The sequence below is a fragment of the Amphiprion ocellaris genome, chromosome 8, assembly GCF_022539595.1.
Source record: "Amphiprion ocellaris isolate individual 3 ecotype Okinawa chromosome 8, ASM2253959v1, whole genome shotgun sequence".
Lineage (NCBI taxonomy): Eukaryota > Metazoa > Chordata > Actinopteri > Pomacentridae > Amphiprion > Amphiprion ocellaris.
In genome coordinates, this window is record NC_072773.1 from 8,183,447 (window position 1) to 8,211,129 (window position 27,683).

The 27,683-nt window shown below is 40.4% G+C and overlaps 3 protein-coding genes across 6 annotated transcripts; 2 read left to right on the forward strand and 1 right to left on the reverse strand.

The window, feature by feature from the left end:
* Positions 1–6,484: 6,484 nt before the first annotated feature.
* Positions 6,485–8,607, forward strand: pdyn (prodynorphin). Its single transcript, XM_023297457.3, has 3 exons — positions 6,485–6,644; positions 7,178–7,314; positions 7,825–8,607. Exons 2-3 carry the CDS (start codon positions 7,192–7,194, stop codon positions 8,389–8,391), a joined length of 690 nt encoding a protein of 229 aa, XP_023153225.1. The 5' UTR covers positions 6,485–6,644; positions 7,178–7,191; the 3' UTR covers positions 8,392–8,607.
* A 1,225-nt stretch (positions 8,608–9,832) lies between these two features.
* Positions 9,833–18,192, reverse strand: gmeb2 (glucocorticoid modulatory element binding protein 2). 4 transcript variants are annotated; one of them, XM_023297439.3, is made up of 10 exons: positions 17,878–18,192; positions 15,970–16,127; positions 15,178–15,263; positions 14,492–14,619; positions 14,272–14,375; positions 12,374–12,531; positions 11,751–11,819; positions 11,519–11,656; positions 11,113–11,235; positions 9,833–10,938 (listed from the first exon to the last, which is right to left on the reverse strand). In XM_023297439.3, exons 2-10 carry the CDS (start codon positions 16,089–16,091, stop codon positions 10,313–10,315), a joined length of 1,554 nt encoding a protein of 517 aa, XP_023153207.1. In that variant the 5' UTR covers positions 16,092–16,127; positions 17,878–18,192; the 3' UTR covers positions 9,833–10,312. The 4 variants fall into 4 exon arrangements, with proteins under 4 accessions (XP_023153207.1, XP_035798442.1, XP_035798441.1 ...); XM_035942549.2 differs by having other exon boundaries at positions 11,519–11,629; positions 15,970–16,165; XM_035942548.2 differs by having other exon boundaries at positions 15,970–16,165.
* Positions 18,193–19,150: 958 nt separating this feature from the next.
* On the forward strand, positions 19,151–26,934 carry tpk2 (thiamin pyrophosphokinase 2). The gene is made up of 8 exons (XM_023297452.3): positions 19,151–19,368; positions 19,452–19,693; positions 24,073–24,136; positions 24,219–24,349; positions 24,497–24,615; positions 25,688–25,820; positions 25,947–26,043; positions 26,152–26,934. The coding sequence occupies exons 1-8, from the start codon at positions 19,296–19,298 to the stop codon at positions 26,196–26,198; spliced, it is 906 nt and encodes a 301-aa protein (XP_023153220.1). The 5' UTR covers positions 19,151–19,295; the 3' UTR covers positions 26,199–26,934.
* The last annotated feature ends 749 nt before the right edge of the window (positions 26,935–27,683 follow it).

Here is a 27,683-nt window from a genome sequence, read left to right on the forward strand (position 1 = left end):
TTCAGCTATGGAAACACTCCACAGTGGTCCCCATTCTGAAGAAGAAATATGAAAGACCTCAAGCCTGTAGCTCTTGCCTCTCTTGTGATGTAAGCTATGGAGAGAATCATAAAGAAGCATATCATCCAGGTGACTAACCCAATGATGGACCCTCTCCAGTTTGAGTACCCTGCCAGCAAGGAAGTTGATAATTCAAAAATATACATCATGGACACTGTACACAAGCATCTGAAACAACACCACAGCCAGACTCCTGTTTGCAGACTTCGGCTCTGCTTTCAACACTCTACAGCCACACATCCTGGCGGAGAAACTCTCCATCCACTTCCACCATGTGGTACATCTAATCCTGTGAATCATAGACTTTCTGACAAACAGGTCACAGTGAGTGCTGGTCAATAACACTTTCTCTGACCTCTCCTTCACCTCTACTGGCTCTCTTCAGGCTGTGTCTGCTCACTTCTGCTCTTTGTCATATATACTGATGACCACCCAGACAGTCATCTGGCTAAGCATGACAGCTCAGTACTCCGTGAGTTTGTGGAGTGATGTGATAAGTCTTTCCTGGAGGTAAAGGTTGGGAAAGACCTAAGATATGGTGACCTTCTCCAGCAAGCAGAGGGAGCTCGCTACAACAGCTGTCAGCACAAATCAATGGGATGACAGTAGAGATAATGAATGAAGACAAATAGCTGAGTGCAATTTTGATAGCACATTCGAATTTGCCTCCAACACTGAGGAAATCCTCAGAGAACTGAGGAAACTCAGCACTTCTGGTGTCAGCGGAACATCCTCAGAACTTTTTAATTCTCTTTCATTGAAAGTGTCATTACATGCTCTATAACCAGCTCACAGGTTTTACAGAAAAACCTTCACTTTAGTACAAAGTTGATATTTTCTGAGGCATAGAGAAATGGAGAGAGTTCTGTCATTGACCTGCTCCCCGACCACTCTGTCTAGCAGCCACCTGTCCAACTTGGCTAAACCTTAGCAAGCAGCCATGGAGACATACCTCCAGGATTCCCTGGTGGTTAGAATCATCTGTCCCTCCTCTCCTGTTGGTGCTGGGATCTTCTTTGTTGATAAGAAAGATGACTTACTATATCCGTGCTTAGACTTCTGGGGCCTAAACCAGATAACTGTCAAGAATGAACACCCTTTACCACTCATCAGTTCACTTTTCACCCCCCTGCATAGGGCTACACTCTTCATGAAACTGAACTTACGAAGTGCCTACCACCTCATCTGCGTCAAAGAAGGTCATGAGTGGAAGACCGCTTTCAACACATCCCTCGGACACTTTGAATACCTGGTCATGTCTTTCAGACTCACAAACACACCCGCCATCTTCCAGAACCCCATCAATGATGTCTTGAGAGATATGATTAACTGATTCATCTTTGTCTACTTGGACGACATCCTGATTTATTCCCACGACATCGAAGAACACACACAACACATCCAGCTGGTTCTAGAAAGTTTCCTGAAAAACTGCATCTTCGTGAAGCTAAAGAAATATGAGTTCCATGCCTCCACTATCTCATTCCTTGGTTACATCATGTCCCAGGGAGAGGTATGCATGGACCCTGTAAAACTCACTGCCATGCAGGACTGGCCGCAACCTTAGAACTGCAAACAACTATAGCAGTTTCTAGGTTTCACAAACTTATACCAAAGATTCACCTATATTTAAAGCCAGGGGGTGCAGCCTCGACTGCCCTGATCTCCACCTCCAGAGTGTTCTGCTGGACAGCCAAGGCCTCCCATGCTTTCAGGGAGCTCAATCACCAATTCATCCCGGTGCCAGTCCTGATTCAACCAGATTCCAGCCTCCAGTTCATCACTGAAGTTGACGCTTCTGACACCAGGGTGGGGCAGTCCTGTCCCAACCTTACCGCAGGACAACAAGTTGCATCCCTGTGCATTTTCATCCCATTGTCTTTCACCAGCCAAGAGGAATTATGGCATAGGGAACTGGGGAGCTACTGGCCATCAAACTGGCCTTCAAGAAATGGAGGCACTGCCTGGAGAGAGTGGAGCAATTCAATTACTAATTGCCAATTACAATTATTAATTGCCAATTACAATTCAAATTGTCTCAAGACGCTTTACAAAACCCATATGCCTAAACACATGATTGGATGGACCACAAGAACCTGAAGTATGTTCAGATGGCTAAGAGACTGAACTCCAGGCAAGCCCAATGGACCTTGTTTTTTGGATGTTTGTGGTTTTCCCTCACCTGTCAAAATGGGTTAAGGAATGTTTTGGTCCATCAAGTCTAGTCCCAGCAGTCAGATCCAGGGCCCCCAAATTCCTTATTTGTACCTGACTGTGCATTTCCAGTTCCTCCAGTGGGCCCCTTTGTCCTGGTTGACATGCCATCCAGGCACCTCAAGAACCCTCATCACCCTATGGCAGACATTTTGGTGGCTAATGATGGACAAGGACACCCAGGAGTTCATTGCCGCCTGCTCCATCTGCACCTGCAACAAGATCTCTAACCAGTCCAGCTCCGGTCTCCTCCTCCTCTGCCTATTTCAAAATGCCCTTGGTCACACATCACTGTGGACTTTATCACTGGGCTTCCCCCGTCAGATGGTAACGCCACAATATTCACCATTGTTGACCGCTTGTCCAAAGCATCTCATTTCATTGCCTTACTCAAATTACCATCTGCCAAAGAAACTGCTAACACCAGATATTCTGAATTCACGGAATTCCGACAGACATTGTTTTGGACCGCAGCCTGCAGTCCATGTCAGAGGTCTGGGGTGAGCTTTCTGTAATGCCTTGAGAGCAACAGTCAGCCTAACTTTGGGATTTCATCCCCAATCCAATGGCCAAACAGAATGGGCCAATGAAGCTTTTGAGACATTTCTGCACTGCATCATGGCAGACAACCCCGTGGCCAGGAGCACATTCCTTCTTTGGGTTGAGTATGCCAGCAACACCCTAACCAACTCCTCTCCTCTAGGGTTAGGGTTAGGGTGCCAGTGCAGTCTGAGACTACCCTCCACTATGTATATCCATCCCACCTTCCATGTCTCCCAGATTAGCCTGTGAAGGAGAGTACGCTGGTCCCCTGTCTGTCCCACTCCCCTACCAAGCCAGGCTCAGATCATTACAAGACGTCAGACCACTGTATAATCATTGTTAGTCAAGTCAGGCCTTATTCAGTTTGCTCTGTTGCCAGCTTGTTTTGCTAACTGGTGTTTTCCTATTTTATTCAGTCCATGACCATCCCTGCCTGTCCTGCTTGCCAGCTCTCCCTGCCTACAGCCTGGACCATGATTGTGTCTGCCACCACCATTTTGGTTTTGCTGGAATCGCTCCATCTGGATCTCAACCTGGCCTGCATCTGCGTAGATACCATTCCTGCCAAGACACCATCTCAGCCATGCCACACGCCAACCCCAGTCTGCATTCCCTCACCCTCTCTTCCCACCTTGGTTATCAGCTAAGTTACCCCCGTCTCTTGGGTCCCCTGTCTGTTCAGCAGCTTTGTGTTCTGTTAAATGGTAGTTTATTCCTCATGTCTGTGTAGTTTCTCATTCATCCAGGTCATGGTTATCCAAAGTTGTTTAAAACAATCCAACTGGACTTTAAGAAAGTTCATTGAAGACGTTTCACCTCTCATCCAAGAGGCTTCTTCAGTTCTGGTGGTGGTTGATGTTGCCTCAGCTTATAACCTCTGTGAGGTGTGGTCAGTGTTATTCACATTCCAACGATCATTGCCAAGGCCCATCTGGCTCCTCAACAATGGTCAGGGGGTCGTTGAAATGTGAGTTTCACCGAGCCCTCGTATGCTAATGGTGGTCATTAGCATGAGCCACTTCACATGAGTCATTCTGCTGAGTAGTTCTTTTGGGGAGTTTTGAAAGGACCTGATCGTAAATCGGCGAAAGATGAAGTCGCAGACCACGCCCCCTATTCAGAGATGGCTTCTCCACTTTAACATGGATGGCTTCTTTCACACCTCTCTCAAACCATCTGTCCTCCCTGTCCAAAATCTGAACATTGGTGTCCTGAAATGAGTGTCCCTCTTCCTTGAGGTGAAGGAAGACTGCCGAATCCTGTCCTGAGGAATTGGCTCTTCTGTGTTGAGCCATTCGCTTGTTAAGTGGCTGTTTGGTTTCCCCTAGGTGGTCTGCGACATCATGTTTCGCCGATTGGATGAGAGGTGGAACATCTTCAAGGAACTTTCTTAAAGTCCAGTTGGATTGTTTTAAACAACTTTGGATTTATTGCTCATGTATATTTTGCCCAGTTGGCGCATTTGTAATTCAGCTTTATTAACTTGGTTGTACCTAGTCTTGTCCAGAAAATATATATCTTACTCTCATAATATTAAGTCTGTCTGATTGTATAGTTACTTGTCGCTTAGTTTCGGTTTTGATTCTGTGTTCAGGATTTTTCACCCTCCGCCTATAGTTATCTCGCTCAGGAGCAGTCTGCCTGTTTGCCCTATTTAATTATATCACTTCTCTTAGACTTGTTTGGCATCCTATAAAAACTTGCTATTTATTCTTGTAAATACATTATTATTGTATTTAAAACCCAGTCTGCTGTGTTTTGTCATTCCATGCTAGACCCTCTGACAGGTGACAGGTTCATTTTTGGATCATTGCTTTCGTAAATTTAATAAAATCCTGTGCATTGCATCCTGATATGTTTTTATACAATTGGAAATTGGTGGTTAATTTTAGAGAAATGATTGTAATTGTGACGTAAATCCCTCCCTAGGTATTGAACAGAACATCATCTTTTACAAACTAAAGGAACATAATACAGTTCTATGTAATGAAATGTTGAACATGGGCACCATGTTACAGAGACTGTTTTTAATCTTTACAGATTTTTCTGAAATGATCTCCCATAGAATAAAAATATGAATCAAACAAAATGTTCAAGAAGAATCAAACGTCAACGGGTGTGATGTTGTCCTATGTCTGCTCTCCATAATTGGACACATTATGCAAATCAAGACTTTTTTTTTTGGAATGGGAAATATTACTTTCAAGCCAAGTAAAAGATCTGGTCTAATACCAGAGTTAAAACATAGATGTACATGTGACCTTTATGAGCATGTTGTTGCTTTGTTCAGCAATTCTCCTTCAAAGAAATACTATGGCGATATCTAAAGTGTAACCTTGGTCAGCATCTGTGTCTCTAATTGCTTCAACCTTGAAGTGGGATGAGTCTGAATTGTCATGCTTGAACCATTTCACCACTTCCTTTCACTGTACAACCCAGTGAACAGACACAGCCTCACTGCTGTGTATCTCATACACAAAGCAATCTGAAGGCATTTACCTGGGTCACATGATCAACCATGACATACAGTAGCTGTAGATTTGCTGAAAGTAGGGGAGGTGTGGACATATTCCACTTAGTATAAAATTAATATTAGATCCTGAAACTCAGACTGTTATTAAAACCTTGTATTTCTTATTATCTTGCGGTACAGCATATGGTTTCTGTTTATTTTTTCCGTATGGGACCATCTGGCTGCATCATCACTATGAACAATGAGACATGGTGCTACATAAAATTCTGTTTAATGAGAAAAGCAAAATGCTTGTGAAATTGTATTTCACCTCCTTTTCACATTATTTATTTATTTATTTGTAATTTTTGCAAATAACAACAATCTTGCCTATCTAAAGTTTTTGTGATTGGCCAGGTGGCAAAAGTATGAATGGTAAGAAGGTTGAATATCAAAATATGTTCATTTGGCCTTTAGGAAATATCTATAGGTATTTTATACACTGATTCATCAGTTAATTCTTTAGAAAATAGGAGAACTGTTGATAATGAAGATAATTGGATAGTTGGTTCCCAACTTATAGTTTTTATACAGTTACTGCATGTGCAACTTTTTACCATTTGATTCAAGAGAGAGTACAGCAGTGGACTTTAATTAACATCACCATAACAGTAAAGTAAATGAACACATCACCTATAGGCCTATCACTTATAGATGTTTCTTGTGACATCTGATGCAAAATAGTTTGTGTTGCTGAGCGGCTTATTTAGTTTTTTAACCTAATTTGAAGCTTGACCAGCACTGGTGGTGTTGTGACAGACTGACCACCCACACTGCAGTGTCCTTTAAACGTTATACAGTTCAGTGTTTTGGTTTTAGAGTTTAGAGCTGTTTTGACTCTGTATGGGCTTTCATTAGCCTTACTAGATAATCTATGGTTTCCTTCAGCTGCTTGTTCCTCCAATTTTCTCCTATAGGTCATCTGTACTTAGATTATTTCAGTTTCACCGAAAAAAGGAGAAAAAGCTTTGCTCATTGGTGTCAGTGTGATTTTCAGCCCAATATTCTAACCGGTACCCCAGAGATAGAAAGATGATGATGTGCTGCTGGGATCAACTTGCCGCTGTTTCCATACCTTCTCTGTGTGGGCGTTGTTAAAAACTCCCGAGGCAGGGAGGTGGTGGGATTGTTTACGCAGTATATTTCCCTCCCATTGGTCCATTTGATAGAAGCTGCTCTGATGACACAGCCCAGTCGCCGTGGATAAAAAGAAAGGCGGCGTACAGTGCAGGAGAACCAAGTGTGAGAGTTGTTAAATGGTGGATGCGATTCTACAAGTCCTAACGCGGCTGGAACTATCTGTCCAACTATTCAGGTACTGACTCTACACTCTGTACTTTATTGACATCTTGAAACTTTAACTTACAACACATTTCATGCTCGTCTATTAACAAAGTGACGAAAGAAAGACTTGGTGCCAGTGCGTAATTACGCACAGATCCACGTGACGATTTTGACAGTTATACTGTACAATGAAATTCGTCCTTTGCCGATACTCCTTAACTAAATAAAATCAATATAAGAAAAACTATAGCCATTTGAATAAATAAGCATGCCTACAATGACAACAGCATTGACTGAAGGGTACTGTGCATTATTGTAAGCCCTGGTTTAAATAGAGTGACTATGGCTGTTATAAGATGATTACAATTAATGATTATTAAGTGCATAAAAGCATATAGTACTATGGGGTGTTTCAGGAATCATTATTTAAAACAGATTACATTGAGAATGGTTTTAAGAAATAAGAAATGTTCACCAGTACAGATGAATGTATTTGATTAATTTCTCGAGTCTGCGAATTCTCAAACTGAGTCGGTTTATGTGGTATTTTTGTGCATATGTCAGGGATCTGGTGAAGAATGGAGTGGTATGTCCTGGTGCTGATGCTGAGCTTGCCGCCCTCCATCCACACTGACTGCTCTTCACACTGTCAGAAATGCGTGCATCAGATTCTCAGCCCCGACGCCGCCTTCAACAGCCTAGTAAGAGCAACTTTACACAGAGCAAAGATTACAAAGATATTACTAGGACTGCGAATGTTTTTGGCTTTTTCATATTAAAATAGTCAAGAGAAGCCAAAACTGGGATTGGGATGACGTTTCTTTCTTTTTTGTTGTTGTTGACCATGATAATAATCCAACATACTGGAAACTTCAAAAAGCATAAATTAGGTCTCCCAAGAAGAGCTTAACTTTGGTTTAGTGCATTATTTTTAACCCCGAAGTTAAACAATACATCAGGCAGAATATTAAGAAAACGGAATATGGAGCATGTATGCGTGTGGAAAAACGCGACAATAGAGTGATGAATCTTCCCTCATATCAAAAATGAATGGATGTTTACACTTTAACGCTAATTAGGGGGTGTAGGTTGCAGATGTCCAGCAAATACATCTGCAAGCCAAAAAAACTTTGCAGCTACCTTAGCATTGTGCAGCTCACTGCGTTGACAGATGCCGGTTGTTTTCATACTCTTGTCTTTGTGTCCTGCAGACGTGCAGTGCGGAGTGTGACGGCCAGCTGGAGAACTGCAGCCCAGCTCCGCGGCTGGCGGACTTCAGCCAGGACGAGGCTGCGGAGGAGGAGGAGAGGCAGCAGGCAGAGCTGGTCAAACGCTACGGCGGTTTCATTAAGAGGATCGACAAGAACAAGAACAAAATATTTACCTCTCCGTGGCGCGACAATTACATCCTGAAAGCCAGAGCGCTGCCCAAGAAATACGAGGACTTGTTGAAGAGGATGGAAGAGAGGGAAGTTGACGCGCCGGAGGATGCAGGCGACGCTCCGGAGGATCAGATTACCCACAGATACGTTAAACGTTACGGCGGCTTTCTACGCAAATTCGGCCCCAAGTCAAAGAGGAGTAGTTCTGCGGAGGAGGAGAGCCCGGACACCGAGGAGCTGCAGAAGCGCTACGGAGGCTTTATGAGAAGGGTCCGACCAAAGTTGAACAACCTCAAGTGGGACAAGCGATATGGAGGCTTTCTGCGCCGCCACTTCAAAATCTCTGTGCGCTCAGTGGAGGAGCCTTATGCCTCCTATGATGACATGAGCTTATAGGCCTAGATGAACCCTGCTGAAAAAAAAAAAAAGAATAAAACTAGGGAGAACTTGTGCAGGTTCACCTGAAATGCAAATTCATCCCAAAAAGTGTCATATGCCTGCCTATCTTGCTTATACTGGGTGGTCTTCTGTGTAACACTCATTTCTGTAATATTTGCATCGTCTGTCATTCAATAAAATGAAGCTTGTTTAATAAAACCATGAAGAAATCCACCGTTTTGATTGTCCGAGTCAAACGGAAATCATTTTTCAGCCTCAGTGCGTTCCGTTCAGTCGTACCCAACTCCATTCACATTTTTATCGCAGTTTTACAATTTATTACCTTTGGACTGAATGGACTTAACGAGGCTAGATATCTTATTAAATATTAAGTAAGCTTAAATTCAGCATATATAATTTACAGCTTTCATAATATAATATAATACAATATAATATAATATAATATAATATAATATAATATAATATAATATAATATAATATAATATAATATAATATAATCATAGCTAAAATTTAGTCCGTTTTAATTGAACAATATACATTGACAGGTCGCTGTAAAACAGATTTTTTAGTAAAATAATATTCATGGTGAGTTAATTATGTGAAATTTTCGCCGGTGACTAAAAATTATTGGATACAAAAAAAAATAAATAAATATGGCTGCCTTGAGCTGTCAAACTATGGTAAAGATGCCATTCAGATTTTTTAAATAAATGTATAGTTTCCCCATAAGAGTAATTTAAAGAAATACAGCACACTTGATAATTTTTGTAAAGTAAGAAAAGATATGTTTTGCCATGTCAGTCTAGTGTTTGTTCACACAATCTGACAGGCAGTTTTCAAGAGATTAAGATAACAGAAGCACAAACCTGAAACACATGAATCTGATTAACACACAGCCAGTGAACAGGAGGTTAATATTCTTGCGCTACCTTGTGGGCAAGTAGCCGAACATTCGTTCCTATTTAGTCACCAAACTCTTACATTGTTGCAGCTGTCTAACTGATCGATTGGACCTCTGGGGTCCCTGAGTTAACTGTGTAAAGGACAAAAGCGTAATTTAAAGTGAAAGATAAAGGTCTCAGAATATGTCATACATGACTAACCATCCACATCCTGTCTCTACACTTAGATATCTACAACTGGTATTTGGGGCAGACGGCGTGTGTTCGTAAGTCATATATACACCTAAATAGTACATACCATACACAATTCTGATCCCATTGTAAATAGATATTCTTTCCAAGTTGGAAATACTTCAGCGTTTCTCAATTGAAAATGCCAGATTAGTTTAAGTAACTGGCAAAATATTTGCTCTATTATATTAGTTAACTGAATTTAGAAACCAGTACGCTAATAACTATCACCTGATGACAGATGGCAGGCTTCCATAACAACTCAGCTACTCAACTCCATCTCAGGACAATGCTTCAGAATCTCCTTGAGTTTAGATTTTTATGTCAAATGTAGAATCTTAAAAACAAACCAAGCTTTAAATAACAACTGTCTCGCTCTCACTTTATCTCCACACTCACATCGACTACACAGACAATATTTACAGTATGTGATAATGCACATCTTGTTCTTAAAAACTGAGCATGTACTACCAAACTGAATGCTCAAAATTATATTCAACACATTAATTAGAAATATATATCTACTGTACAATTACTATTGCAATATGCATTTCTGACACCTTCTGAATAAACATCCTATTTGGCTATTATGAAATTTGACTGAAATCTAAATGGAGGGTTCAACTGCCTTAAAAAACAAATGTACACAATGCATGAAATGCTATGTGAAGGTCTAAATGTGCACAGACCCTCGGCCATCACAGGACATGCACAATAGCCCCAATAGTCTAAAATGAAGCTAACCAAGCGCTGGGATCTACAGGAAAGAACTGCTGTTCTTTGTCTCACTGTTGCTCAGCCTGCTGCTCCCCATCTTCTTCCTTCACCTGCTCTCGCTGACCTTCATCATCAACGTCAGTCTGGATTCTCTCTTGTGAATCAGTTTGTGTGGCATCCACCACACTGATGCTGCTGACCTGCTGTTGGACGGTGGTGCTCTGTGTGGTGGCCAGCGTCTGCAACGTGGCCGGCAGCGTCACCAGCTGGAACTGAGGGCTGACCACCTTAACAAAGGCCGTGGAGGCTGCCGAGCTGCTAGCCCCGGCTGCGCCGTCCTGACCTGCAGCTGTGGACAGCACAGTCAGGTTAGAGGCATCTGCTGCCAGCTCTGACCCACAGAGTGGGGAGGTCAGGAGGGTATATCCACCCAGGTTAGTGCCTGCTTGGGCTCCTGCCACACTTAGCACCTTGCTCAGTGGTAAGCTAGTCAGCTGGTTGAGAGGCAGAGTAATCTGCGTGGGAGCAGCATTGACTGTGGCTGGGCCGGAGACTGCGCGGGTTAGCCTAGGACGCTTGGGCGCAGCGGGTGCAGGGACTGGAGTAAGGGTCATCAGGACGTTGTTGAGGTGCTGGGATTTGCTCTTAAGCTCCTTAGCTCGCTTCCTGTGCTCGTCACATTGCTGCTCCAGAGCTGCAGAAAAAGACAACGTACCAACAGAGACAATGATTTTTTTTATTAATCCCTTGGAACAGTTTGCCCTAATTTCTGTAGAGTGACACAAAAGTTTGTAGACTCAAAAACACAAGATTTCACCCTGAGCACAGGGACTCTAATGAAAACACCGTCAAAGATTCTTGTACTGACTGGCAAGGCTGCGAGTGTACTGCTCTCTGTAACGGTCCATCTGGCACTTATGACTGGCGAGGACCTTCTTCACCAAGTCCAGCATTCCAAAGTTCTGCACTATATTGTTGAGCAAAACAGCATCTGAAAATAAAATAAGATTTCATACTCAGGAAACACCGCCAGATTGAATATAAAAGAGAAATGCATCAGATTTTACACACCAGTGCATTTCCAAGTGTTGGGGAATACTCCAGTGCTGCAGGCTACTGGCTAGTAGGATATCACACATATTCCTGTCCAGATTACTGGTGGTCCACTTGGATTTTAGGTGAATTGTTTTTGGTTTTTGTATTATTTTTTAACATCATATTAATCTCTTCGTGATAGGAATCTGACCAAAGCCCACCTCCGGTCTGGTACTAACCTTGGACCTGTAGTGGTGGATCACACACTCTCTCCTGTAGTCCCTTCAGCACCTCCTGCAGCTCCTTCTGGAAGTCCTTCACAACTTCTTCCAGCAGCCCCGCCTCTTTCACTGCATGCCAGAATGCCACAGAATCCTCTGGATTTACACATCCAAATTATAAAAATTACAACAGTCCACTCGGCCAATTTTTTCCACGATGTTGAATGTGTGAATGCAGGTTGCTCATCACCTCCGATGGCTGTGACCCACTCTGAAGCTTCCTCTGTTGCCTCTGGAAACATGGTTGCTGTTCCATTCACTACAATGCAAAACAGTGGTGCTTTACTCATCATCCTGTCTGAATCTTTTCTTCAGTGTGGCTTAATTTTGGCCACCATTTTGTTATCAGCCTAAAACAATCCTGCTAATTATTATCCAGCATTTCTTAATCTGGACTGAAATTGCACACCCTCTGTCAAAGCCAATGTTTCATGAGATGTCATGTGTTTCCATGGAGATGAACTAAAATTTTGGACACTTGAACTAATGGTTTTTCTTCCCTCAAGGTGTTGATATCATGCAATTCATGCAATGTATTTGAGAGACCATTGGTAGGAAATATAAAATATGTATTTTGTTGACTACAGACTAAAATCTTGAGGCATTTGGTAACAACAACATACTAGATTTGAGCATTTTTGGTCCACTTTTAATTACTTTTGAACCTCTAAACCTTGTCACTTACACCGGACTAAAAATAGTTCAGTGCATATGTAAATTAAAATACAGTTTCTGTAATGCATCCTGGAACGGACTCAATTTTGAGATCAGAATGCCCCAAACTAGAACAATGGCTTAGTCTACATAACTTACAATCAGCTGATGAAGGGGTGGCTGGAACCAGATCAGCAGACTGATCACTGCAGATGGACACTTTTGTTCCCACCAGGTCTATCTTAGTGCTGCGGCAAGTATTGGAACAGACCTTTGTGTGCTGGTAGAAGTCCAGTTCACCTGAGTCCATGATCTTCCTGTGAAATTAAATATGATGAATAAAACGTTTAGGCATTTTGTGTTTACTGACCACCATGTCTGAGGGAACAGTGACACCCTACGGCAAATCTGTGAATTGCACATCAACCACTAAACAGAACGAGGGAATGGAATCCCATTTCCTTCCATCCATCCATTATTTGTACACCGCTTAATCTTCATTAGGGTTGTGGGGGGACTGAAGTCTATCCCAGCTGCCTTAGGGTGAAGGCAGAGGGCACCCTGGACAGGTCGCCAGTCTATCACAGGGTACATATAGAGAGAAAACAAGCACACTCACATTCACACCTACAGACAATTTAGAATTACCAATTAACGTCAGCATGTTTTTGGACTGTGGGAGGAAGCCAGAGATCCCGGTGGAAACACAGGGCACAGGGAGAACATGCAAACTCCACACAGAAAGAGCCCAGAAATCTACGAACTGTGAGGTGATGGTGGTAACCACTGAGCCACTGTACAGCCCTAAGGAAATATATCTTGACTGTAATATAAAAGAAGTCATTTGTACAACTCTGTTCAGTTTTCATTTCTTTGCTGTGAAACATTAGCTGCCAAACCACACCACTTATCAGAACAAAAAACAGGAAGAAGCATCAGATTTTCAGCTTCGTAACAGTCATGAAACCTTTCGGACATGACTTTCAATTTCATTAAGAAACTGAAACAAATCTCAGCTTAAATTGTGGCACTTCAGCAAAATCACTTTATTCTGCATGTCTCATTTAAAACTTCACCAAAATAAACTGTTTGCACTAGATGCCAAAAAAAAAAACCAAAAAATCCTGCGCTCCTTAGTACAACCAAGAAGCCATGACTAACTCAGCTGTGGCCAACAGTCATATGACAAACATTCTGAGTTTCTGTCTGAACTGGGCTGAAATGTAAGTTGTGTTTGCACAGATCTTAAGTACAAAAAGTCAACATTTTTTTAAAAATATCGGAAACAACAGTGGGCACATGCTGTACTTGTTGAATCCACGTCTTCCATTTTGTAGATAAAATAATCAAAGACATTTACCTCTTGTCTTTTTTTTTGTTTTTAATAAATATGGCAATTTTGCTATACTTTATACAAGACATTTCTGAGTTCTCTCTTCTTCTAGTTGTGGTTCTGCTGCTTCCATAGAAGTGCAGGACTTTTAGTGAAAAATAAGAGCACAGTGAGGCAAAATGTGACAAAAGCAAAGAAACAGCCATTTACTATTGGGAGTTCAGTAGGTTGACTCAGTGCTGACATATTTCCTCCATCTCATCAGCCTAAATCACAATATGGTGCTATAAAACAGAAGAGGGTTCCGTCTCACTGAGGAGTTGCACATCCAGCCTGCTGTCCTCAGGAAAAATGCGTAGTTGGTTACTTATACTGTCCTACTTGTTTCTAGTGGATCGATAAAGTGAGAAATCTACACTTAGATTGTTTTCTCCAAAACTCTTCTTTATGTAGTTTACGGTGGCTAATGTTGGCAACATTTACACAGCATTAGCATAACTATTGGCATTAAAATACAGCACAGATTTAGAAATAAATGTACTCATTCTGAACAGTTCCCTTCACAGAGCTAAATCATTAACACATTACTTCAGTGTACAAAGTCACATTCATCAATGTATAAACAACCACGTCTGCATTATTTATGATCTATTAATGAGCCTATCAAATTCCTGCAATATATGTATATCAAAGCGAGAAAAAGGTTAGACCCTAGACCCCAGACCTGAGCATGGTGCCATTGAGGCGAATGGCTCTCTTCCAGTCCTTCAGAGTGGATTTCCCTGCCAGACATACAAACTCCTTTGGACTGATGAGCTGGTCATTGAACTGATCAAAGAAGAAAGAAAACAAGTCATGTACTGCTACTGATCCACATTATCTTAAACTTAATTTATATTACTTTCGGTATACTGAGATTTAGATTTTGTGATGAAACGGTGTACCTGGACACATTTCACATTAATCCCAGGGCAGACAAACTTCTTCCAAACCAGAGTGGCTTTAGCATCTCCACAAGTGATTGGGTAGAAGACATCAGCTTCCACGTCCACCTCTTCCGTTAACTTTACTGCTGAGACAAAGTTACAAATACCTTTGTATGACCATCAAGTAAAAGAAAGATGTAAAAAATATTGGCAAGATTTTTTTTTTTTAAAAAAAAGATTTCTTTCAGGCATTTTGCTTAATTATAAAGGACAACAGAGGAAGGACTGGAAATGTGTAGAAAGAGAGCAGGGGAATGGCATGCAGTAAAAGTCTGGGGACCAGGTCGTCACTGCTGACAGCATTTGAACCTATGTGACATGCACCCACACATGGCTCTTCAGTCTCCCCAGGCATATACAGCATTATAAAAATGATTATTTAATTTGAATTATAGAGCTAGGAGAGACTGTGTTGACTGAAACATACAGCATTTATGTCACTGAATAAAACTCTAAAGAAGTGAACACCACATATAAACTATGTCACACAGAATTCAATAAGACGGAGTAAAAGTGTGACAGTCCATTCTTCAACTTGAAAACAGTCATTTGACCAAAGGGAAATGCCACAGAAATGGCAACAAAAGAAATGCATCTGCAAATCTACTCTTAAAAGCGTATTAATGTCCTGCAGGTTACATTACCAATGACTGCTTCTTCCTTTGACAGTGAATCTGCTCTGCTGGCCTCTCCTTCCGCTTCCACTGGTGCAACTGCGAGGACATCCTCCCTGGAAGATCCCAGGTTTTCAATTTAGCAAACTCTGTACTTGTTTTGCATCTCTTTGGGGCATTTTTTAATCTCTGTACTAGTTTTAGATTTTTTGCTCATGCTACTTGTAAGTAATTGGTGTAAAGTTATTGGAATTGGTAGCTCATGCACTTTTATTGTGTATTTACGTTTCCAGCAAGGGGTTGCACCGGGGCTGGAGCCCATCACAGCGGCAGGATAAAGGTAGACTACATCCTGGACAGATTATCAGTCCATCACAGGACCAGCACAGTGAGACAGACAATCATATACTGCCAATTTAGAATCACCAATTAACTGAGCATGCATGAACTGTGGGAGGAAGTTGGAGTACCTGAGGATTTCAACCCAGGACCTTCAAGGAGTGAGGTGACAGTGGTAGCCAATTCATCACAATGCCGCCCTATGCATATGCATGCACGATGCCATTTTGCATCTTTCTAGTTATTTTGAGTCTGTTTTTGTGGTCATTTTGCATCTCTTTGAGTTCCTTTATGGCATTTTTGTAACTCGCTGTAGTTTTTAAGCACATCTAGTCATTTTTAATCTTTTTGTGGTTGTTTTTAGTCTCTTTGTGGTCATTTTGCATTTCTGAACAACTGAACAATCTCCTGAGAAGCTTGCTCTTCTGTTCAGTGTATCTTTGCTGATGATCACAAAGTGTATGTGCAGTGTGTATAAGTTACCCTGGTTGAGGGGTGAGCTCTGCAGTCACCAGCACTGCTTTATCCTCTTCCACCACAGAGGGGAGGTCCTCGCCCACTGATTCTGGTATGGTGACGATAACAACTTCACTCATTTCCTGCATGCTGACCTCTGATGAAGCCGTGGAGGACAGATAGAGCTTCACAAAAAGTAATATAACAGCAAATGAGTGGACACCTGTTAATGTGATAAGAAAGAATAATATTGGAAATCAATGAGCAATTACAACCAAAGATTTGTTATTAATATTCAGTCTCCAAATAAATCAAGGCATTGTCAGTTAAGTAAATGAAATTCTGTGTGGTGAGCAATGGGCAGGAACGTGCAACACAAAGCAACTACAGATAGGGGATACCTACAAAACTCACATTTAACAATAATATGAATGTAGCATGTAATATTTTATTAAATTCTATCCATTCTTTTTAACATAGGAGAATAAGCATTTGAGCATGAGCATTTCCTAATCCAACAGACGGCAATTGCATTATATTAGAAATGATAATAGTCAGAACAAGAGTGGGGTCATAGAGAGAACACTGTGGACACTGAAGTGCCAGACTAAGGCCCTGACTGGCATGCCAGCATCCGGCAAGCCTGTTATTATCTTTCTCTACTGCATTTTAAGGTATCCATTAATATTCATGGCGCAAAGGAATGTCTATGTACTAGTCATGCTGTCTGATCAGTCCTTTAAAGCCATACCAACTTGTTAGGACATGAGTAGATTTGACTTTGTGATTTCTAATAAATGAATGTATTATTTACGTGTGTAAGACAGTTTTAGCTTTATACTTTAAGCTGCAACCATGGCGGTGTTAAATGGTCTTGGGAGCAAATTAAGAAATTAACATCAAAACGTAATTGAAAGCACCAACCAGGCTGAATCATACTGTACAGAAAGACAAAAGTTTGTGTGAACAACTTTATACATTTATCACAAAAGACATATCGGAAAAGTAACCTTTGTCTGAATGACTACAATGTAGTCACTTTAATGGGTTGATAAAGCCATGTCTTAAGTCTGAAAAGGGCGTACGATTATGAAAACAGTGGCCAGGATAGACATTCAGACACTGACACATCCAGTTGTTGTCAGGTTAATGGAATGGGATGTATGTCTTAAAGGGGCTCAAGTTACCCTGGTTATCTAGCAGAGGGCTGGACTACAAAGCCAGGTTAGTGGGTTAGCTAGTATGTTGAGCTTAAAGTCAGAGTTTTCAGTATCACGAAGGTGGCTCTGTTTTTACTGATTAGATCTCTATGGTAACTGATGCTGTGGAGCTAACTTGGTCAGAAGCAGGTTATGTTCAGAGATCAGATTTAAATCAGTTGTAAGAAGCGTCTCCCTTTAACTAAATCGTTCCCCAACCCAACATGTATTTAGTTTGTGATGCTGAAATCGTATAAATATGTGTTTAAGTCCGTTTACATGCTGGTACTGCAGCTGATAAAACAATGACTACAACATTATTATATTATTTATTGGAGAATATTCAATCAGTAACATTAATTTTACTTTGATTTGTCCAAAAATTGAAGCAATTCCCTGTCTTATGGGATAGTGTCAGACCTGAATTGATTTCAATTTAATATTGTGTTTAAATATATGAAATTTAAAGTTTACTAACGTCGCGGTGCCGCTGTCAGTTAGAAATAATCAGGTGCATTGATCGATAAAATAAATACAGTATGCACGTTTAACATTTTTGTAAAATCATCCCTGACTTGTATCATTTGCAGAAGCAGCTTCTTTTTTTTTTTTTTTACCGTCATATATTTTTATATTCCTGATTGCTTTCCTGTCCTCCCATTTAGCAAATACTGAATGGGACGTGGTGAAGCTACCGCATGAGAGTCAGGACTTTTAGATACGGAATAAATCTCACCTTTTGCACTTTACAGTGTGAACAGTAGCTAACGTCCTCGTCGTGTTGAAAATCTGAGGGTTTGTTGTCCCGACAGCCAGGTTGCTAGCTAGCTAGCTATATTCTTCACTGTGTCAGCAACCTATACTGTAAAAGAAAATGCAGCTAACAAATCCATTTATCTGACAGGTGTCTCTTTTATATTTTCTGAACAACACAGACGGCCTATTCTAAAAGATTTTGGTGCCTACATAGGTTGAGACATACATTCAATCTCATATTTCCAAGACTTCAAACTTGTAGCTAGCCTAGCATTCTTCTTCGCTGTGTATACGTAGGGGTCGTAAAGCGACGGAGCCACCTGCTGGAGATAGAGAGTTCAGCTGTCATCAAATACACGATTTCACACATGCAGTAGGTTACTCTGATGCCGAGACCGTATTTTTTACTTGTAAAAGTTCTGAATTGATATGTAAATATAGACCTTTTTATGTTGTGTATTTTCATACATTTAAAATCAAATGGCTTATGTCCTTTTCTACTTTTATATTATGTTAAAATCTTTATTCTGTTTGGTAAGTGGTTAGTTAGGAAGACTGTCTTTGAAGTCATCTGCGCATGTTACTGTATTTAAAGGTTAGATTCGTTCCCTTCAAATCCACCAATTCGCATACCAGGGAAAGAATCCTATGATATCGTTGCCATGTAAGTGAAGTGGAGCACTAGAAGAACATATGTCATAGGCCCCTCAATATTTAATCACAAATGAGCCTTGGCACGACTATTTGATTTCTCCGCTTGTTCACATAATTTGTTATTTGTCTTCCAACTGTAATAGATCTGAAGATTTCATTGTATATGGTAACCAAAAGGACATACATGACAGGTGAATGCAAATGAGCTCTGACACTTTCACGTTGAGAGAAACGAAAAACTGAATATTTAACTGAGTAAATATGGTATGAAAAATAAACAAACAACAGTAACCTGCAGTACATCAATGACAGCGGCAGGTGAAACAGGAAACAAGTGGATAGATAGATAGATAGATAGATAGATAGATAGATAGATAGATAGATAGATAGATAGATAGATAGATAGATAGATAGATAGATAGATAGATAGATAGATAGATAGATAGATAGATAGATAGATAGATAGATAGATACGGTATTAGACAAACCAGTTAGATGGAGAGGATTTGCGTGCTTTCTGTCTCTTTGGTGAAAGCTGTGAATACATCCGGTTCGTACTCCTCACCAGGTCTCGGCGGTAATGCACCGACTCTAACCACAAGTAGCAGCAGAAGAAGAAGCAGAGCTACAGCCGTCTCGTTAAATACATGGACTGTATACAGTCTATGGTTAATCAGTGACTCGTCCACTCGGTTGTTTTCAAAACATATTTACTGTAGTGCGGCTAACATACTGTAATTTAAAATGGCTAGTCGGCTAGCCTGGTCAGAAACAATACTCCAACTCCTCCGGCGAATGAACAACTTTTATTCAGCAGGTAGACGACTCTCAGTCAGTGTCACAAAGAATACAGTATCAATGCATTATTTTAAGTAATCTTTTTTCATTTTGTTCCCACAGAGTCCTGTCGAGCTAGCTGCTATAGGTTCGTAATAGACGGAGCACAGGTTGGTTGGATTCTTCCTCACGTAGCTTCTCTGTTGACCCGGTATCCAGAGGTGTTCGACCCGCCACACGGTGGCGTAGTGTCCCTTTGTCCCAATCTGGACTCGTACCAGAGCAGGTCTGAGGCTGTAGATGCTGTTCTGAAGGTTCTCAGACAGGAGGCTGCTCTGACCTGTCTGACAGGATGGAGGGATGAGGTGAGGCACAAATCCATCACTGTACTTCTATGTCACCTTGAACTTCACCTACAGCTAATCAACAGGCAAACTGTCCTCACTACACACTCAGCTACTCAATGGCAAGTTCTAATTTGGGGGCAATTCAGCCATACACCAGAGCTCAAAATTAAGGAACAATTAATGAACACTTGATTTTTTTTAAAGAAAAAATGTAATCTTCATTGCTAAACAGTTGAAGGATTTTTTGTTGTGCTATACCTTGCTGCTAGAACAGTGTTTTACAAAACAACCAAGCCACTTCAACAAAAAAAACTTTATTTTGCAGAAAACAGTTATCAAATAAACTTGTATTCACCACTAAAGTGAACTTTGGATTATATTCTCCTCTGTCCACCCAACACGCTCCTCAGCAAAGGTTAGTCTAGAATTTTGATTCCTTCTGCTAATGAGGTTTGGTCACTGTAGAGTGGGCTTTCAGTCCAAATGCTGTTAAACATCAAGAGACTGTACGACATAACAGCTGCTCTAGGGTCGTACCTTTGGCCTTCATCTGGACAACCTGCTGTCACTTTAGAACAGCCCCGCATCTTGCAGAGTCAGTGAAAACTGGGAAGTTAGGCTGCCAGTTCAATAAGGTTTGTCAGATAATTAAGGAAATTAGCACCAGGTGCCAGATTAACACCAGTAACTGGGAGGTATCTGAAAATGTTCTCTGATGTTAATCAGTGTTCTTTTTCTAATATTTAATTTAAGTTTTTTATACATAATATATATACATTATATTATATGTAAGTCATGAAATATGCTTAAACTATTGCCCTTTTACTCCTGTTTGGATCATTTCAAATATGACTACGCCCTGACCTTGACATTTAGGAAATTGTAGGTTATTCTCTAATTTTGATCTCCAGTGTTGGAGCTGGTTCTGAAGGAGAAAGAATTGTCTAGGGTACCCTCCACGTCCATGTATCGCAATGATGATATACTTTATGTATTTCGCTCTACAGTGTTAGTCATGTAACAGTAATAGAAAACTTCAGCATTTAGCTTGCCTTCTGTATCAAACCCATAATAATGCTTTGTTAATGTTAGCTAAAGGTTTACTCATTTTTGGAGTTTTTTTCCTTTGACATAGAAACAGGTGGATTTGTTTCAAAACTCCAGCTGTCTGAATCTGTGTCTTGAAGGCGGTCATTGATACACTGAGGTTTCAGGATGGAACTGCACAGCCATGACTTTGACTGCTTATTTTGCAAATAATGTTTCTTCCAGCCTATAAAAAAAAATCCCATATGGACATGTTTTGGACAATGGGATTATTGTAACAAGACTTGATTTTCATCAGAGGAGATCTAACAAAATTGTTATTAAATTACTAAAAACTAAAAGTTAATGCACAGTGGAACTAAGCTTTTTGTGTCCCCTGTGAGTATGGGGGCCCCCTCACTTTACCTAGTTTGTAGTTTAGCCTTGCTGTCAGGGCTCTGAACTTAATTTAGTAAATAACTAACTGTGCTAATATGTATGTGGACTATTTTGATATCATTGGTGTTTGTAATATTGTTCATTATGTTGGTTGTGGTCATGATTTAGAAAGTGGGGTTTGATAGATAGTTCAGTGACACCCATAGGTCTAGTGGTGTGTTTAGAGAGAGGGAGAGGGTGAGTGGCTAGCCATATTTTTTGTTGACCATAACATCAAACCACTCTCTCAATGATTACTTTAATTTTTGTATATCATTTGTGCATTTTCTACTTTAGGTGTTTTTTTTTTTATTATTAAAAACTTGCTTAAAATACATTTTTGATGTCAGTGAATAAAACCTGGCCCAACCTCAGCCTCTCAGTGACTTTCAGTTTGTTTCCTGAAGTAAAGTAGACTTGCGTTTAATGGTCATTAGGTCCAAACAGTGCAAATTTAGGACAAGAGATCTAGAAAGTCAGTGTTGTGCAAAAATTCATCATCCATAGCAGCTGATTCTAAATTATACTGGTGACTAGCTCATCCTTTCTCAAGTGCCATGATCAAGCCACAGGTTTCTGTTAAATAACCTTGTGGTCCTGGCAGGTGTCTATAAAATTTATAGACAAGAAGACTCCATGACATTTTCAGGTTGTTTAGTTGAATATCAGTTTTTAATTATGAGTTTTTGTCTCACGCAACTATAAGCCATACATTTTGCTTTGTAAACAAGAAATACTGCATCATGGATGTGTATGCACACATCCATGATGCCGTATCTAGTGTGTAGGGTAAACAGCAAACACAATCTCAAGAATAAAGAATGCCTGCATGCAGAATAGATGCTCCCCCCAAACTATGCATGGTTTGAAGTTCTCTGGCACTGTACTAGAATTTCAGTGGGGGGGCCGTCTTAGATTAAAAAACAGATTTAAAAAAAATATGTCCATGGAAAATACTTTTGCATATTTTTATTAACTCTCACATAGCAGTGGCTGATTTTGATAATGAAGTAGACCTGTTTTATTAATAAAAATCTTCATTGACCCCTTTGCTAAGTGAAGTGTTTGTTACTCTGCCAAGGAACGTGGCACAGTTATGTTGTGATCGGCGTACGTTTGTCGGTTTGTCAGTCTGTCTTTCTGTGTGCAACATTACTGAAAAACGGAATAACAGATTTGGATGAAATTTTCAGGGAAGGTCAGAAATGACACAAGGACCAACTGATTAGATTTTGGCAGTGATGCAGTTTATAGTCTGGATCCATAGATTTGTTAAAGATTTCTGTATCATTGCGAGATAGGGGCATGGCATCACTGTAACTATGACAACAAGTGAACACTACATCAGCTACCTGTTGATGATCACATTATTGCGATCCTACTACAAATCCTGCGGACTTATCGGGACTTATCCAACGGAAATCATACAACGACTGAGCAGCCTTGGCAGAGTACTGCACTCTGTGCTTTTCTAGTTTCTAATTTTTGATGTATGTTTTGGGCCAATGTCTCGTGAGAACACCAAACTGTGTCCAAGACCCAGGCTTCTGATTGAATGATTTTAGATTTCCCTGAAGAATTTTGAGGTAGTCCTCCTTTTTCAATTTCCCTTTTACTTTGTGTAATGTAACAGTTCCACTGGCACCAAAACAATGCATGCTTGTCGTTCTTGAAAGTAAAGGCCTCACCTTCTTTCCTCCAAACATATTTCTGGTCACTGTGGCCAAGAGCTCAATTTCTGTTTCACCTGACCACAGAACTCCTCCAGAAGGTCTTTTCTTTGTCCATATGATGAGCAGAAAACTTCAGTCGAGCCTTAAGATGCTGCTTCTAGAAGAAGCATGTAGCCTCTCAGCCCATGGTGTTGTCAAACAGACTTGACTCTAGACACTGACACTACATTACAGCAGCTACTAATTCATTGCAGACTTGTTTTTTGGCGATTCCTGGTTTATTCTGGACCACCCTGACCAATTGTCTCTCAGCGGCAGGTGATAGCTTGTGTTTTCTTTCTGATCATGGCAGCAGCACATCTGTGCTTGCACTTTTGAGATCTGCAGCTGCTTTGAAATGGCTTCAAGTGACTTTCTGATTTGTTCAAGTTAATGATTTGCTTTCTCAGATCTGTGCTGAGCTCCTCAGACTTACACATTGTGGTGTTTGTGGCCAAGCCTAATGTGTGTACAAAATCAGCTGTTGTCAATCGAAATCACCAAAACCAATAATTCAAGATGCTGTATTTATATTTTTGGCCCAGAAGATTGTGTCATATTTACAGAAGACCTATAATGAATCTGTGAAAGAACCAAAATGCATAATTGTTTTTTGTGGCAACGAGGCATGTGTTTCAGCGATTCCATCACAGAAAATAAAAAGAACCCACACAGCCACAGGGAGAACATGCAAACTCCACAAAGAAAGACCCCAGGCCGGAACGAAAACCCAGAACCTTCTAGCTGTGAGGCAACAGTGTTAACCACTTTACTACTAGGCCAGCCTGTCCTGAGATCTCTCTTTAGAATATTTCACAACAATTCACACATTAGACATGTTAGTCTTGGGTCATTAACAGGCCATTAGCCATGTAACTCTGGGGCGTGAATAATTTTCTGGGACTTCCAACCAGTTAGAGCTGAGGAAGCCTCTTGGATGGGAGGTTAAACGTCTTCAAGAACAAAAAAAGAATCCAGTTGCCTTCTGCTGACACACTTCGAATTACCATTACCTGGATGACTGATAATCTACACAGACATATTCAGGCTCTTCAGATGATGAATTCTGTGTCTCCACAAACTTTTTTTTGTTAACTCCATATCAAATTATTAAATAAATTCTAATCTCCATTGCACACCTGAGAGAATGAATGCTAATGTGTTTTTTTTTTTTGGTCATTTACCTTACCTGATGAATTTTAAATCATTCTCATCTTTCAGAAGTACAGCGTGATGCCAAAATTCTCAGACAGTCCTTTGATGTGGATGGAAAGAGCCGCTACAAGTAGGTTTTGGCCCACAGTGGTGCTTCATTTTTTTTTGTATTGGTTTGTGTTGTGTAAGTTGACTGTGTTGCTATACTACAGGTCTCTTTGGGGTGAAGCGGTATGGAGTTCATATCAATGGTTATGTCGTCAGTGACGGTGGGGAGGTCAGTATGTGGTTAGGACGACGTTCCCACACTAAACAGACGTATCCCGGACTACTGGACAACGTGGTGAGTACAGACTGTATCTAACACTGTCCTGACACTGCCATAGTAGGTAAAGCAAGGAGCAATAATAGATAGAAATCAAAAAATCATTACAGCTTCTCAAATTCAAAGTTCTTCAAGTTCCACAGATTAATCAATATCTTTGGGCAGGCGGCAGGTGGTCTGGCTGCTCATGTTGGCATCAAACAAACTCTAGTGAAAGAATGTCTGGAGGAAGCATGTATCCCAGCAGCCATTGCGGAGAAGGCTCATCCTGTAGGAACAGTCAGGTGAGGTTTATACCACCACTCATCTGTAAAGGGCCAGAGGAGTTAAAGAAAGATTCTGGGATATTTCACATTTTAATTCTTGTCAACAATTAACCTGAAAGTGCATGGCCAATACTTAATCTTTCTTTTAACAAGTACTATGTGTGTATTCAGAGCTGGATATATATTAATCCTCTGTGTTATTGTTGTCCAAAAATGTTAAAAACACCAGTGAGAAACACTATTGCACTGGCTGACATGTTCCTTTACTGCCTTGAACTCTATTACTACTATCAGGCAGCAGACATCTACAGTATATGGGCATGGAAGGTCTAGTGATGCACGTTCTACACCTATTCAAATTAGACAGTTGGACACAGGTCAGCACCATTCACTTAAAATGCAAGTCCAGCCCAGGCCTTCCAAGACATGTCTGTTGTTCATTTTTACTGTGTTTTTAGTTTCAGTGATGTCTTCATTTTATCCTTGTTGAAGATAGTTCTCTGACACATCTTTATTGAGCAGCTTCACATCATTTTTCAATAGTCTTTTCAAAGCCGCCTATTGACTGCCTAAGCATGGAGAGGCCAAGGGACTAGATCCCAAATACACATAGCTGGTTTTCTTTTAGTTTGCCCAATGGCAAGCTTCAAACCCTAACTATACTTCCTTAAAAACACATCATAGATGCATAGTTGTTGTTTGTTATACTACTTTCTAGCCTTGATTACCCAAAATTTTTACTGATGTCTGGCAGCATCTCTTGTTCCTTAACTGACAATGTGGATAGCAGCTCTTGGTCACAAGTCCTTGTATGCTTCCTCTTCAGTTGCCCATAGTCACTTTTATCGATATAAAGATACAGATCTCCTATATATTTGTAAAGGGGGTAGTAGTTCGTTAGAATGTACCACAACTGGTCTGTGAGGCTAGATCAGAATCTGCCATTCAGGTCCTCTGAAGGACCACCTTCATGTAGGATGCCTTGCTGCTTTGCAACAAAGATGTCGAAATGAAATAAAGATATATATTTGAATATTACAAACAAAAAAATAATTTTCTTTTAATATACTAATTGAATATTTTTTTCTAGTTACACCTACAGTAATGAAGAGGGTGTATTTGCAGAAAGCCAGTTTGTCTTTGATTTGGAACTTCCTTTGGAATTCAAGCCCAGAATTGGGGATGGAGAGGTACAAGAATTCTACCTCCTGTCCATAGATAAGGTTAGTGCTGCTGACCTAATCTAATTCCGGTATTCCGGTACTTTAAAAGGGGGCATTAAATGCACCAAGATGTGGATGTCTGAGAAATATGAGTGGTATTTTCTTAATGTCCTGTCTTCGTTTCAGGTGAAGGAACTGTTGGCAAATGATGACTTCAAACCAAATTCTGCCATGGTGGTCTTGGACTTCCTTATCAGACACTCATTCATTGAGCCTGACACAGGTTTGTGGTTTTTCAACTTTTCTCAGTTAAAATCAATAATAACATTAGCTAAATGTTGCAAATCTCTTTTTTTATAGTCTTGTGTTGATGATAAGCTTTTCATTTCAGAGCCATGCTATCAGGAATTTGTGACAGGACTCCATCAATCTCTGTAGACGAAAGGATGAAACCCACTGTAAGAGACAAGGCACCACATGCTGAGTGTTTCATTGTTGTTTCCATTTCTCCTGTCAAATCACCTCGCAGAAGCCCACTATAACTTATGTGCACAATAGACTGAACTTGGTAACTGGAGTGAAACAGAACAAGCTGAGGGGAGTAGTCCAGATGTCTGTGAACAGGGTATTTCTATCATCTGCTAAATACTGTGGAAGCTGGTTGTGTGAAGATAGATGTCAGATTGTCTAATCTTCTTGACATCTTACAAAGCTTTTTGTAGTTTTGGTAGATTAGATTATATCGAATGTTTACATACAGGTGTCCCTTAATTACCTCTACCCTGCATCTGCATTGAAAATTATTCTATAAACACTGGGTTCTTGAGCAGACTTAGCATTTTGAAATTTGAATAAGCTTACTGATGATTTTAGGTGTGATGTTGGTAGATACATATAAACAATGCACAGTCCTAGTCAAAAATCTGTACGTACCCATTTATTCCATCACTTATCTTTACTTTGACTACAGTATAGATAAAAACTAAGGACAGCAAATGTCTGCAATAACACACATGGAATTATGCAGTAAACAAAGATGTGCTAAATATGTTTATATTTTAGATCACTCCAAGTAGCCTTAATGACCTTTTGCACACTGCTGGAATATGTTAACCAGCTTAATGAAGATGGCATCTGGATTGGATTTCAGTAAACGTGAGCCTTGTCAAGTCAACTGGTGATGTTTCTTACTTCTAAATACATGAGTCCATGAGTTGAGGGCTGAGGTAGTGTTGGTGTACAGTCAATGGCCCTATTCAACCCTAACTTATCCATATTATGGCAAGAACCAGTCAACTAAGTAACAAGAGTCCATTCTTACTTGAAGACACAAATGTCAGTCAGTCCACAATACAGACCCTTTCCAAAAAAATTAGAATACCATGGAAAACTTTATTTCCATAATTCCATTCAAAAAATTAAACTTTCATAGATTATAGATTCAGGGCCCACAATTTAAATGATTTCACGTATTTATTTGTTTATTTTTACAAAATTTGGGCTTCCAGCTCATAAAACCGACGAAATCAGGAATTCAACAAATTAGAATACTGTGAAGAAATCAGCCCAAATTTTGCAGGGCATGAAAGTTTTAAACTGAGTGTCACACATTAATCATCTACTAAACTCAGAGCACCTGCACAGGTTTCCCCAGGTGTCATTAAATTGTTTCAGTTTGGTTCAATTGTCTCAGTTTGGTTCAATATGGGGAAGACTGCAGAGTTGACAACTGGCCAGAAGACCATCATTGATACCCTCCATAGGATGGGTAAGCCACAAAAGTTCATAGCAAAAGAGGCTGGCTGTTCACAGAGTGCTGTGTCCAAGCATATCAGTGGAAAGTCTAGTGGAAGAGCAAAATGCGGCAGGAGAAGATGCACCAGCAAAAGAGATGACTGTGGGCTTCAGCGGATTATCAAACAG

Bases quoted from the DNA above. Each gene is read 5' to 3' on its own strand.
- tpk2 (XM_023297452.3), top strand. From the start codon at position 19,296: ATGGCTAGTCGGCTAGCCTGGTCAGAAACAATACTCCAACTCCTCCGG. The intron at 24,137-24,218 runs GTAGGTTTTGGC...GCTATACTACAG, and splicing joins GATGGAAAGAGCCGCTACAA to GTCTCTTTGGGGTGAAGCGG. The intron at 24,350-24,496 runs GTGAGTACAGAC...ATCTTTGGGCAG, and splicing joins CCGGACTACTGGACAACGTG to GCGGCAGGTGGTCTGGCTGC.
- pdyn (XM_023297457.3), top strand. From the start codon at position 7,192: ATGGAGTGGTATGTCCTGGTGCTGATGCTGAGCTTGCCGCCCTCCATC. The intron at 7,315-7,824 runs GTAAGAGCAACT...TGTGTCCTGCAG, and splicing joins ACGCCGCCTTCAACAGCCTA to ACGTGCAGTGCGGAGTGTGA.
- gmeb2 (XM_023297439.3), bottom strand. From the start codon at position 16,091: ATGCAGGAAATGAGTGAAGTTGTTATCGTCACCATACCAGAATCAGTG. The intron at 14,376-14,491 runs GTACACCGTTTC...TTCTTTGATCAG, and splicing joins TTAATGTGAAATGTGTCCAG to TTCAATGACCAGCTCATCAG. The intron at 11,236-11,518 runs GTTAGTACCAGA...TTTTATTTTCAG, and splicing joins TCCACCACTACAGGTCCAAG to ATGCTGTTTTGCTCAACAAT.